The sequence below is a fragment of the Erithacus rubecula genome (genome assembly GCF_903797595.1).
Source record: "Erithacus rubecula genome assembly, chromosome: 2".
Taxonomy (NCBI): Eukaryota; Metazoa; Chordata; class Aves; order Passeriformes; family Muscicapidae; genus Erithacus; species Erithacus rubecula.
The window spans coordinates 75,489,349-75,503,154 of NC_136685.1; the positions used below are offsets into that span (position 1 = coordinate 75,489,349).

The following is a 13,806-nucleotide window of genomic DNA, read 5'->3' on the forward strand; positions in this document are numbered from 1 at the left end:
CATATGACATTTCCTTCTGTTAGAGTATTTTGGCAAGAGCTTACTGGCTTTGCAGTGTGTGCCTTTTAAGGCCTCTGATAAATGATTAGGCAGATAGTTTAGCATATTGTTGCCAGTAGGAGTAAGGCAGTAACTCCAGGAGAAGTATCCAGCTAATGTATTAATGCCTTAATCCAGACCAATAATATGATGTAGTTTGACATGTCTGGCATATGGTTTCTATCATCTCAATATTCTTCTCTGTTCCTCCATGACATTATAGACAAGTAACCAAAATAAAGAGAAGCAGGAATTTCTTCACCCATAAAATGTATTCTAAAATGTTCTGTATTTTGTTCCAGCTCTTTGATTGATTGGGTAACGAAGTGATCCTGAAATTTAGTGATTACTTCACTGACTGCCTACAGTATTTTCTTTCAGAATATCCTGTGGCATTATCATTACTGGTCCCTGTCATTAGAAATACACAAAATCTGTAACATGCAGGCATTTTTCACTGCAGTATTAAATATCCAAGGGCACGTGTTTGGGTACTTTGACCCTTATGAGCCTGCAGGCATGAGGTGCTGACATTCTAGAAATGTGGTTTTAAACTAGGGTGCATTTTGCAAGAAGAAAGTTTTGCAGCAGCACCTGAAGGAAGCAGATTATATCCAGGAGACATTTAAAAATAACTAGAATAATGGAGTTTTTGTACCATGGTTACATGCCTATATGCATGTGCCCGTTTCCAAGCACATTATACATGGAATAGCCAAAACATGTCACTGAGTACCTGTGAGACAGTCTTAGGCCTGGCTTAAGTTTAAAGCTCTATGCAAACTGTGCACTTAAAACATTGGCCTAAAAGGAGCCTTTTCCTGCTGCCCTTGGAGTACAGGGTAGTATTGGCTCTGAGCACAGCAGGTCACTTGCCTCTTGCTCCCACATTGGCCCTACTCTGCCATGAGCCCACTAGCATAGGCAGAGCCCAGTCTTCAAGATACAGAGGGTGCAGTCAGCCCATGGTGGTTATTACAGGTGGGTATGGCTGGTATGCACTGAAACCACAATTTTAACTATGTCATTAATTACATTCCCCAATGTTTTCTTCTTAGTTGTATACTAAATCATTAACAAACATCGCAGCACATCTATGGAGAAACTGCATGTGGTCAGGATGCAAGTATATGTTAGCTATAAGGCAAGGCAATACTTTATGCAAAGTACACCAATAAAAGTTATATCCCAAGCTGAAGGGCTTACTTGTCTGCTGAGAAGGCTATTTGTGGGCTAACATTTCAAGTGTTTTAACAGAGTTGTAAAGGGAGGGCCACCATCTGGCTCTTGTTTTCACTTCAAACTTTATTTTTGTATTCACTGATAAATTAACTTACTATGCAGTCTTTACATTTTGTGGCTGTTGCAGTTGTGTGTTATGTCTGTTGTTAGTAAAGAAATGTGGATAGGCACGTATTAGGCAAATGAAGGGATTTATCCTCTCTTAAGTTGATGCATGGTTGTCTGTTTCTTTCAGGATAAAGAGGCCCAGAAAGACTTAGAGGCTTTACTTCTTACACTGAAGCTCTGATACTACATACTTTTAACTCTTCATGCTGTAATAAAATTGCAAAACCAAAATGAGAATCTACAGTGACTGGAAACTGCGGGTGAATTTCAACTAAGTCAATGGAAAAACAGTTGTTGATTTTGATTAGCTTGGATCACAGCCTTTAAGTGTCTGGCAATTATGATATTAAAATAATACATTAATTTTTGATTATTTGTAATCTTGTACTGAAGTTTAATTTTAGATTTTTGACACTGTGAGTCTGATTCTCTGAACATGAAGTCCACTGCTGGCAATGGACATACTGGGGGTTAGAATGCAAAAGGAATAAATCTCACTCTTTGAAAAAGATTGATCAACTAGTACATGGTGCCAGCATAGAACTGTGTGTAGCATAAACAAACAGAAAAGTGTTTCTATAGTAAATTATATTTATATAAACTAATTTACACAGACGTGTACAGAAGAATATCATGAATATTTATGTTTACACATTTCTCTACTCTTAAAAAAATTGCAATCTTGTTGGAGTTAAACAAAGCTGTTGCCGCAACAAAGCTCTTTTTACTTTAAACCTATTGTTGGTTTTGCAAAGAAATGTAAAAATTTTATAAACTAAATACTATAATTTATTTTTAACATCAAGTACAATATTAAAGATCAGACCAATTAAATAAAGTGGTTTAGATTAATCTATTACAGCTGTGATGTTTAATGGATTTGTATCAGGACCTCCATCAAGTTTGTGAAATCTGGCTCTCTCTCTTTGAAGAGTTGCCTAATGTGGTTTTCTCAGAGTGTCTTTGAAGAAACTTGTCCAGCATGTGTCCATCACTAAACTTTCATCTATATAACATAACCTGTACATAAAAATAGACTACTAAAGACCTACTACTTCTGTCTTAGTGTGTTGGGCAGCAGTGTTTTCAATAAAATGTAGCAAATAGGGAAAGAATTGCCATTCACTGGAGTGATCCAGAATACACCAGAGTCTGTAGAAGAATACAGTCCAGCTGGGATTGGCTTCTAATTCAGGATCTTAATCTAGATGCAGGAGTGTATTGGGGAGAAGTAGGCTTTATGTTAAAGGGCATAGAATTGAGTAAGGACAGCTATATGCTCCCTTGATCTATTTGATGTGTAAGATAATGTGGACCACTTTATGGCAAAGACAGGGAGATCTTCACAAATTAAAATGTGCATTTTAGTTTTTTCTAATGTTCATCTTGTGGAAAAATGTTCCAATATGTCTTTCTCAATTCAAGAGTTCTTTTTTTTAATACATAATTTCAGAGAAAAGGGAAAACACAATGAAAGATTAATCCTAAGAATTCCTTCTGTGACACGGTTGTGATTCACACAGAGTAATTGATTTGTGAACAGGGAAGCTGGAAAGGTGACACATCATGATTTTGGTAAGGAACTATTGGTAAAGTCTGCTTTTGATGTTTTCATAGCCAATGCAGGAAGCATAGTTTAAAAGAATCTATGAGAGTGATTTGTACTTTGGGTTGTTGTTAACAATTCACTATCACCAAGGAAGATGTAATAAGGAGGCCTTTACTAAAATCAATTTTATGCTAATTGATATCCTTTGTAAAATAAATTGGATTATGCAATAGATACTTTCTTTACGAGTAATTATTGGTGATAAAAGCTGAAAGTGTATTGGAGGAATAGATTAGAACAAGAAGTTACTTACATTAATTACTGAAATTACATGACGTAAGTAGGATTCGCTTCATTAAGGGCAAATATTAAGTCTTGAATTGAAGTAATTAACAGAAAAAGATTGGAGGAGACTAGGCTAGTTGTAATTCTATGGAAAAGGACATGCAGATTCCTGTGAGTGCCAAGTTAATCATAGGTCAATAATGTTATGTTTTTGTGAAAAAGCAAATTTCATACTAGACTGAATAAGTAAACATTCCCCATTGAATTCACACGAAATAATCTTTTACTCTAATTAGGCCTAATAAGTTCTAATGAGGTCTGAGCTAGTATTCTGTATCTGGTTTCAGGCACCACACTTGAGGGAGGCTGGGGGCTAACTGGAAGGAGTCCAGTGGAAAGAGAGACAAGAAAGATGAGAGTGCTAGACAACATTATTTTGCGTGTAAAACATGAAAGAATTTGGTGTGTTTAGTCTGCAGGAGCAAGGACTGAAGGAGTATTCACATTTGTAAAAAGCTTTTGCTGAGAAGACAGTAAGAAAAGAACCCCAAACCTCGTTGTCCAAACTTCCTATTCATAGGACAAGAGGTAATTGCCTACCTTCAGATTAGGCATTAGGAGTAAATAATCCTGATGGTAAGTTTGCAAAGCCCTGGAATACATTTCCTGAGAGCATTATAAAATCATTTACTTAAGTTTTAGTATAAAAGTTAAATCAGAATTCATACATTGGCAGTGTTTAAGGCACAGTTCATCCTCTGGCAGAGGTTGGACTACATGACTTCTTAAGATCCCTCTTGGCCTTGCTGTCCCTGAGGAGTGCACAACTCCAGCTCCCTTTGAGCCATAGGTACTTCTGCAGGGGTTCCAAAGTTGGTGGGCTGTGTGTGCACACACTGGCTCAGCATTTGGGCCGAGACTACCAAATGAGTTTGCACTCTGAAGTATTTATCAGCATGTTTCAATGCTTGAATTTAATGGCATCATGACTGCCATTGACAGTTTATTATAACTGTGGTGTTAATCTATGTGGTTAAATTTTTAAAGAAATTTATTATTTTATAAATTAAATTACTGATCTTTCTTTTCAGCCTTCTGAATTAAGGCTGTTATCTGTTTTAATTTTTGTTACTTCCTAGTGTATGTGTAGAATTACAAATTAACTTTTGTGAGAGAAAAGGCTGGACTTAATTATTTCATTCTAAATTATCTTTACTAGTTTGCAGAAATATTAGTCACACAGGTAAAAATCAGCTAAGATATTTTGTGCTTTTAAAAGTTTTTACTAATTAGTATACATGAGCATTCTCAATTTTTTTGCTTCTTATTTGCTAATCTGAGAACTTTTTGAATTGAAGCATGTTCCCTAGATTGTTCCGTTATTGTTCCTTGGGATAAAGCTTTTGCATTTAGTTGTAGGCCCAGGCTATCTGTTCTCTGTGTCATACCAGCTGGAGAAAAAGCAAGCATAGCTCCGGAGAGCCATATGTTTTCTTTTTTGTTTAAAATATCCACAAGCAGACAGTCACTTCCGTAGTTTTGTCTCTGTGGAGGAGCTAGATTCTGTGATTCTGCATTAACCCCCTGCGGGTTTGAGCCATATGGAGCAGATGGAGTTGCAGGCTTCCTGAAGCCACAGTATCTCCTTCAGTTCTTCTACTGTGGCATCTCTTGTTTGTTCTCTGCTCCAGTGCATACACTGTAAGTCCTCTGTGGTAATTTGTCTCTTTACATACTTGAAAAAAAGTGAACTCGGGGCCTTGACCTGATACCAGGATTTATTACAGTTAAAACTACTAGTTCTGCCATCTGGGATGGTTGAGGTAAGTTTTATTCCTTGTGGTGAAGCTAAGGCTTCTGTCACTGAATCCTTATGCCTTTGCAGTTGTCCCTCTGCAACACACAAAGCATGATAGCTCTCATACTACTTTGTTTAGAGTCTTTCCTTCTGCAGAGTCAAGGTGAGATACACATTTCTGCCTAGTAATGCCAATACACAGATTTCTGCAATCAGTTAGAAAGCTGTCCACCAGTGGTGAGTAGCTGATGATCTAGAAAAGGAAGTGACAAGTCCTGTGTCCATTTCAATTTTAAAAAACCCCTCACCTAAATCCATGCTTACAACTCTTTTATTATAGTAGTAAGAGCCGGAACTGAAAAACAAACTAACAAAAGACCCCCAAAAGCAAAAAACAACAGTGAAACCAAAGCAACAATAAAAGAAATAGGATGAAGAAATGACTAGCAGAGATCCAGCCATGTCGAACCCAAACATAGCAACTTGTTCAGATCGACTTATCTTCAGCCATTACCACCTGGTCACATTCTACTTGAAATACTTAGAACTGTAGGGCAGTATTATGAATTTCAGCAAGATTGATGAGTTTTCTGGGATTTTCCTGGACATTCTGGTGGCTAGTCTTATGGTGTTTTTTTCAGTAGGCCCAGTAATGCCTTACACCTATTCCAAATCTGAAAGTCTTGTGGTAATGTGACAAAATTGTACTGCAGCATTCATCCAGAGCAAACTCAAGAAGGAGTGACTCTGAAGGGCCAACATTATTATTTGCTCTTTTTTTCTTCTGCACTTAAGATTATATTCTTATTTTCCAACACTTTTCCTTCTTACAGGCTTCCAAATTCCTTGGAGAAGAAACAAATCAAACTGTCTTGACAATACAAAAAGAAGTAAGCTTTTCTGGCCCTGTCTATGTTTGTGTAACCCATGCATGTGTGATGCTGGGAAATGAAGCACTGGAACTAAGAATGTGAAACATTAATAATTTTTTTTTTTTTAGGAAATATTTTACTCATTTAAATAAACAACCATTTACTCTAGAAGTATCTGTGGGATCCAGTGCAAACTTGAATATGAACAATCTGATCTCTGTGCTTGGTAGTGCTGCTGACCCATGATGTGACTGGGGTTAAGCTACTTAGCCACATACCCAAGTTACACACACGCAAACACTGCCTGTCCACTCTTCATATGTTTTGTTTATTAAGATTAATTGTGAGCTGGATTGAATTGCCTATGTGTATAAACTAAAAATAGAGCTACACAATATTTACAGGGAATATTGTAACCTAAACATGTGTTAAGGATATGGGCATGAATATGGATGTGCTTTTTCCAAATTGAGTTCAGGTTTCTAATTCATGGATAAAGGTAACCAACATGGCTGTTGAAATTTCAGTCTCCAGAGAGAAATGTTCTTGTTTGTTGTTCAGAAAAATGTGGTGAATCAGCACAGTGGATACAACTATTTACTTGTGTTTTCCTAGTTCCTAAGAGAATAATTTATAAAAAAATAAAAATTAATTTTTTAAGCTCCTGACTGTGGCTCTGAGTTAAGGATTACTGTTTTGCAGAATGTTAGGCCAGCTTACATAGTGCCCTATAAAATCATATAAGAAGTCTTAAAACAGTAATAAAATACATGTTTTTTAAGTTAGAACAGCAGAATACAGCTAATGCAACGCTTTTAAGTGCAGTGAGAGCTTAATACAAAAGCACTGCTAGAATATGTATTGATTTTGATCCCATCAATGTATGGGTATTGGCAGTTTCAAGCACAACAGTGTTCCTGGTGCCTTCACCATGAATCCCTGAGCAAGAATTACCAGTGCACACTGGCAAAAAGACCATATTGATTGTGTGATCCCACAGTCATTTGACATCTTCTTTGTTTTAGAAGTGTTTTTCTTACTGAGGACTAGTTTCACGTGATTTATCCTGTGACATTTTGGTGCCATTGAGAGCATGGCACCACAGCCTCTGGACATCAATGAGTCCTAGATTTTGTGCCAGGATGAGATTTTTAAAGTACCTGCATGACCTTATGTGATGTTTGCTTTTGTACACCCTAGTACTCAATCCAGCTTGTTCAGCAGTGCACTGCTTTCATGCCCTTTTACAGCCAGCTCTACATGTCTGAACAGGCTGACTCAGGAAATGAGAAGGCAGGTACTTTCAGCTGTCATGGGAGAAATTCAGAACAATAGATCAAGGGGGAAAAAGCCCCCAAACTACTGGATCTGGACCTGTATGATTGTTTGAGCAATACTTTTAATTAGTTGTTCACCATACATGATTTCTCTAAAGGCCATAAGTTTATTTTCTCTAGAGTTTTGTGATTTCTCTAGCCTATTGCACACCACAACATTTTTCCTTCCTCACACAACTTACTTCTCCATCTGAAAAAATGGGGCTGACAAGGCTACTTTCACCTATGAGGATGGTTTGAAATAAAACATGTAAGATAAACACATGGAGAATACACAGAGCAACAAGCGGCAAAATAGCCCTCACTTTTTAGGCCTCTTGTACTCTTTTGATCAGCCCCCAAAATGCTGTGAGGGGGAAGCTTTATGCTGGTTCCGGGCTGGTTTGGAGCGTGTGGAAAGGCCGTGCAGCTCAGTCTGCAGGCGCACAGACGTGTGGGCTGAAGTGTGTGAGCGCTGCCCCAGCCCGGCAGGAGGGGCGGCACACCTGGCCGGGCAGCGCGGACAGCGAGCCCTGATGAGGTGCAGGTGGGCCTGGCGGGGGAAATGGCGCTTTTGGAGCCTGTGGCCGGTGCCTGAGCGTCCTTTGGGATGTGCACTGGCAGCTGGGGAGCTGTGCTGCTGCAGGATGGCAGCTGGGCTGTGCGGGCTGCTGGGCTGGAGGCGAAGGAGGGGTGAGAACATATCCAGCTTCACCCTGCTGTGTCAGTGTCAGGAGGAGCGTGTGTGGGAGATGTGTGGTGAGTACTGTAATGGTGGGTGTTCACAAGCCTGCGTCTCTGCTTGTGGCACATTAAGTTAAAAGAGGAAATGTGGAAGCTGTCCCTTGGTGAGCTAACCAAAGGTCGACAGGATTTGGTAACTCCTGTGGGAAGGCATGTTAAATCTTGAGCCTGTAATTACCTACATGCGAGACTTTTTTCTGTGCGGGACTTTAACTCCCCTCAGGCCTGCCGTGACACCTGAGGGGACGCTCCAGGACTCTGCCACTGCCTTGTACTGTGGGGCACTGCTGCTTGTGGCAAGTTACAGTGAAGCGAAAATGGTTATTTTCTACTTTACTTGTTTCAAAAGACATTTTGTTTGTTCATGTTCATTAACTGAAATATACATGGAAAAATACAAGGCAGAAAAGACAGCTCAAATGCATTGCCTATGAGCTGCCGTTTTCCTGTGGTAAGAGCTTGATACTGTAAAACGTGCAACAGCAGCGTGAAAACATTGCCAGTAGTTTATTCCATTTCTCCCCTAAGTGGTTGCAGCATTCAGAATCCCCCGAGGGCCCTGCGGGCGGCCGGCGGTGGGTGAGGCAGCCGGCAGCTGCTGCCAGCGAGCGGCGCTCGGCGAGGGGAGTCACGCTGATTGCTGCAGCTGAGTGAGAGCCGCTGCCTTAGCTGGCAGCCTTAAGCGAAAGAAAAGGGGTGGCTTTCCTAAATGGTTATTTATAATGGGGGCTATTTGATCCTTAAATTCAGGCTACAGAAGGAACTTAAATGAGCTTTTCTTAGGTCAAACTGTGACCAGAATAACAAAGTAAATGTTTGGTGTGTCCACAGTGGTACTGATTGAGGACAAAGAGGCTGATTGGTTTCACCTGCATTGCAACCTCCTGATTTCTGTGTTGCACTGGATCTACTCTGGCAGGATTGCTATGGATCCTGTCTGGTTTTGAACGCAGAAGTGTAATTGCATGAGCAGAAATTGTATGGAGACCACAGCTCTTGTGTTTGGGTACATATATGTACAAAAATATTTGTGTGGTTAGATACATCCCTAAGTTTTATAGAGGAGCTAAAGTAGATATAACTTGCTGTGTTTTGTAGTTTCAATAAGGAACTTGATTACTTTGTGAACTTTTGAAATTTCTATCCATGTGTGAAGTGAAAACTCGAGGACTCTGCCTGCACATACTTTTATATCATAACTTCTAAATGCAGAGTTAAAACATGAAAGGGAATTGCCACAGCACATAGTTGGACCTCCCTCTGAGAGTAAAAACAGGAAAAATATCTCTTGAACACAGGACACCTTGTGTGCCAGAGAGGAAATGCTAGATGATAACCCTGCAGGCTCATCTTTATATAGAGTTGTCAGCTCCTAATGGAAGTCTCTTACATGTTCAGTTTGGGGCAGGCAATGGTAAAGAATATGGAAATTATGTAAATCATTGTTTTAGCTTCCTTTGCCTTCCATTCTCCAGCTGTGAGCTTGTGAACTCCATGAAGGGGTTACTGAGTCAGTAGGAATCGACACAGTCCATCAACCCTTCCTTTATTGTCTGGATGATGGTTCCCAAAACATCGTATCTCTTTCCAGGGAGTCTGTGCCTGAAGGGAGGTTGTAGAGGAGGGGAGAGCTTTATGTGTTGAAGTAGAGTTTTGTCTTTAGAGGCTGCTTTTTTTTCTAAGTAGGGATTATGGTTTGCAGAGAAGTGCTCAAGAGGGATTGTTTAATACCCGTCTGTGGTATGTTTGACTTTGTTTGGTTTCCTGGACTCAGTACTTGTTCACCAAAATGTGAAGTAAATCCTATGGGAGTGGGGAGGGGAGAGAAATTTCAGGCAAGGCTGAAGCTGTCTTAGCTCTTAAATATCTGGAGACTGAAGTGCATCCCTGCTGAGATGCTAATAACTGGTCTGCTCACCCCTATTACTCTGAATCTCTTCCAGTTTTCTTGCCAAGATGAGTGGTATTTTCAGTCATATTCCAAGTAAGGAGAAGTCAAAATGTAACCTTAAACCAGTGAGCTTTAGAGGCAGCTTTGCAGGGGCTGTCAAGTGCTTTTTCTGCCAAGTGTATGGGCAGAACTTTCAGCAGGAACCACAGGCCTGTCAATGTGTTTGACCTGAAACAGTTGGGGCTCTGTGGCCAGAAGGGAAAGTGTCCATAAAAATTGAGTCTGCAGCAGAGTTGTGTACATCTCTAGGACTTCAGTTTCCATGGGTTTTGAAAAATTCTGTTTTATGATGTTGATTTTCTGTGACTCCTCTCTGGAGCTGGCTTTGATTTTCATTCTGATTTTCCTGACACTTGGCAGTCAGAGGAATTTGGAATCTTAGTTCAGCATTTTATTTCTGCACTGGTATCTTCATTACTATGTACAACCTCCAATATATTTAATGCTTAGTGCATGCAGTGTGCACAACTGAGGAAGGGTAATGCTGTGTTTACTGAGTTACTCAGTCACACTTTTAATTTCCTGTTTAATTACTTACCTGTTTTATCAGATAAGGTCCTTTCTCATCTCTAGGATCAGCTTTTGCAACTTAGTGGAGAATCTCTTTTTTCAGAATCTTATAAAAGCTACAAAAATATTTTTTGCACCTTAGATGTGAGAACTTGCAGCCAGTTGCTCAATATAATTAAAATAAAATACAGGTGATGTGGAAACTTGGGTACAAAGCAATGCAATTGCTCAAGTCTGCATTTTTTTTTTCCAATGACATAATAGGTTTTCCAGTTGTTATTGACAGTTTTCAGAAGGATATCTCTCATACTCAGGCAGGTTGAGTAGTTCTTGATATTGCAGGCATCGAGGCAGCCTTAGAGAGACTCATGGTCTTTTGGCACAGAGGGAACTTGCTTTAGATTTTTCACATCAAAAAACCTGCAAACTGTTGTAAATTTAAGGGATGGGAGGAGCCAACAGATTTTCTGGTGTAGGAAAGAAAATAGTTTTCAGCATAATGTTATCATAGTGATAATACAGTACAAAATTAAGAAAAATCATATTAATACCAGAATGAATGTGTTAACTTTGAGTTATATTTTACTTATTAACGCCTTTTTTCCCCTCATGAAAGTAGCTTTTATGTTTCCTTGAAATTGATTTGCAAGGAGGCATGTCCATCAATTAAATTTATAAATGCACCATGATTATGCTTCCATTGAACAGAGTTCACATGCCAGCCTGCAGTTGTAAGAAGATGGCCCTGCAAGGGCACATGGGGCAAACAGTGATGCTGGGCAGCCACTGAGTCACCAGCCCTGTGATTTCTCTCTCTGACAATGTGCTGCTTTGCAGGAGCCTCATCCATTGTTTCAGTTGCTCTTATTAGTCACATTCAAGACAGTACTGCAAACATTAAGAAGGAAAGGAAGGAGAAACCCTGACATGTACCAGGATTTTTGCTTTGAGTCTCGTGTGTTCTCAGCTGTTGTTCAGCTGGGACAGCGGGACACTCGAGAGGCTCAGCCTCTCTCAGTGCCGGGCTGCAGTTGCTGAGGTGCCTGGGGCACAGTGCTTGTTCCAGGAACACAGCCTTTTGTTGATTCCACAATTAAATGCTATGGGATTTTAATTTGCTCCTTACTCATTTTTCATTTCCTTAATTTTTGGCATTCAAATGCAATTTTGTTGAGAAGATTGCCCGGGGACGTGAACACTTTCCTGGAGCTGAATGTGTGATTAGCAAAGCACTTCCCTAGGATCTCCTCCTTAACAGCCATCCCTTTCCCCAGGGAAGGGCTGGGATTACTATGAGGGCTAGAGTTTGAAACGAACACATGAGTTTTGTGGTTACAGGAAGCCCCAGAGAGAGGTTTGGTGAGGGGCTTGGCTGCACTGATGTGCTGGTGTTACAGTTAGCTGTTTCATTGTGGACTGTAATTCATCAGCCTGCTTGGGATCCCAGGCCGTGCAAGGAACTGAAAGAATTAAGGCATCTCACAGTGTAGCAGGATGTCATTGTTTCCCCTCAAATGCCTGACACAGCATGTGTGTCTGCATCCTGTGATGTGTTCTCAGACCATGCTCTAAAACTGCCAAAGTTCTCCCCTCACTGGAGAAACTGATGTATCTGCCCTTTGGGAATGAAGAGACTTCTGTGCCCTAAATCCCATGATTGCCCTTGCCTTCAGTGTAAAAGTGCTACCCTGGGTTTGTTTGACACTTGCATTTTGTCAGACGTTACCAGTGGTGTATAATTTAAGGAATTCTATTTAACTGTTTGTGACTCTGGGTTGGTCCCAAACAAGGTGGTCTACTAAAATCACCTTGTGTTTGGGAATTGGCCCCAGCATTATTTACTAATTTCTGAAATGCAAGGGAGAAACAATTTTAATGTGGATCTGTGTGGAAGATGTTTGGCAATATAACATTTATCTGGGATAACTCTTTATTCAATGATTAATTATTGTAAGGGCAATGAAAAAAAAATTTGTTTTCCTCCTGCAACATTATGAAACTCAACTGCAGTACTTGTATCTCCTTGCATGAAAGCTTTCACAGAAGGATTATGGGCAGGCTGTTATCCTCCTTTTACGTGGGAATTAGGTGTCTAATGGACTTCTAGGGCATATTGTCTTGAAAGCTTGAGAACTCCACCCTGAGGTGAAGCAGAAATATATTGGAAGCATCTGGTACTTATTGTGGTTAGACATAACCAGAAGTTTTGTCCTGCTAATGTAATCCATCTTCTGTTACTGTAAGGACCAGTTGAATTTCCTCTGTAACAAACACCCCTCCTCTACTCCCAGAAAACTTTGGCTTACTTGCAGACTCCAGAACCAAGGAAACCAGATGACCCAGATCTTTAGTATCAAAATCTCCATGTGATCTGTTCACACTGGGAGAACAGTGTTCAGTCCTGCTGCAGCATCAGGCTGCTTAATAGGATATGTGTGTCTTTTTCCAAATGGGAGTGATGCATGAAACAAAACAGAAATCTGGCCTTTTGTTTCTTCAAAGGGAAAAATGTATAAAAGAGTATGGTTGATCTCATTATTCCTATTTTTTTTTTTAATTGGGAAATACTAACAAAGCTTGTGCTACCAGAACAAGTTCTGTCAGAAGAAATGCACCTCCCAGATGTGAAGTAGGACATGCAAGAATGTTTAAGGTTTTTCTCCTAGCCAGCTTATATGGACAAAATCTTCTACTCCTTGGAATGTTCTTATTAATAACTAAAACACACACTGGTTCTTTAATTTTCCATGGATTAAGCTCTCAGGTTTCATCTTTCTGGCCAGACCGAAGAACAGGAGATCTCTGGCTGCAGGTGGAGATTGCCCTTTGCTAGGAGATGCTAAGGTCTGTTTTGAAGGGGACCAAGAGCCTCTATTTCTTATATATTCCTGTAATAGCCTTTTACTGTTCCATGTGCCTTGCAGACCAAGATATGAGGAGCAGATCAGTGAACTCCAACCCCAGCTTTTCTTTTAACAGCAGAATTTTTTCTACTGGTCATAACTCAATTTTTCCTCTTCAAGGATAACAGTGTGTGGAAATCTCTAATGCTGGGCTTCTTGAAGCTGAAAGCCCCAGCATGACTGCAGGGTTATTCCTTGCACCTGGCTGTGTATTTCTGCTCTGAAAAAAAGAGCCTGTAGGCTCTAATGCCCAATATGAGGGAGATGTTCCAGCTAAGCCTTGATCCTTGATTATCATGGGTATGGTACATCATGGTATATCCAGGTGCACCAGACTTGGAGCCAAAGATGGATTGTGAGGCCTTTCTTCCTGGCATATGCTCCCATGTCATTTCCAGCAAAGGTGTTGCTCCCTCTTGTATAGTCTCTGTAACTGTCTTTCCTTGTTTGAGCTCTTCCCTGAGGTTCAAGTGGGCAGGATCTCAGATT

At 40.1% G+C, this 13,806-nt stretch overlaps 1 protein-coding gene across 6 annotated transcripts in view; it reads left to right on the top strand.

Annotated features, from left to right (window-relative positions):
- RMDN2 (regulator of microtubule dynamics 2) overlaps window positions 1-6,060 on the top strand; it is a 52,879-nt gene extending 46,819 nt beyond the window's left edge. For 4 of the 6 annotated variants that reach the window (XM_079332450.1, XM_079332451.1, XM_079332454.1 and 1 more), the window contains one exon: window positions 5,855-6,008. In XM_079332450.1, coding sequence (XP_079188576.1) covers window positions 5,855-5,995 — 141 coding nt within the window. In that variant the 3' untranslated portion in view covers window positions 5,996-6,008. The other 2 variants (XM_079332452.1, XM_079332453.1) reach the window with 2 other exon arrangements.
- Window positions 6,061-13,806: the final 7,746 nt, after the last annotated feature.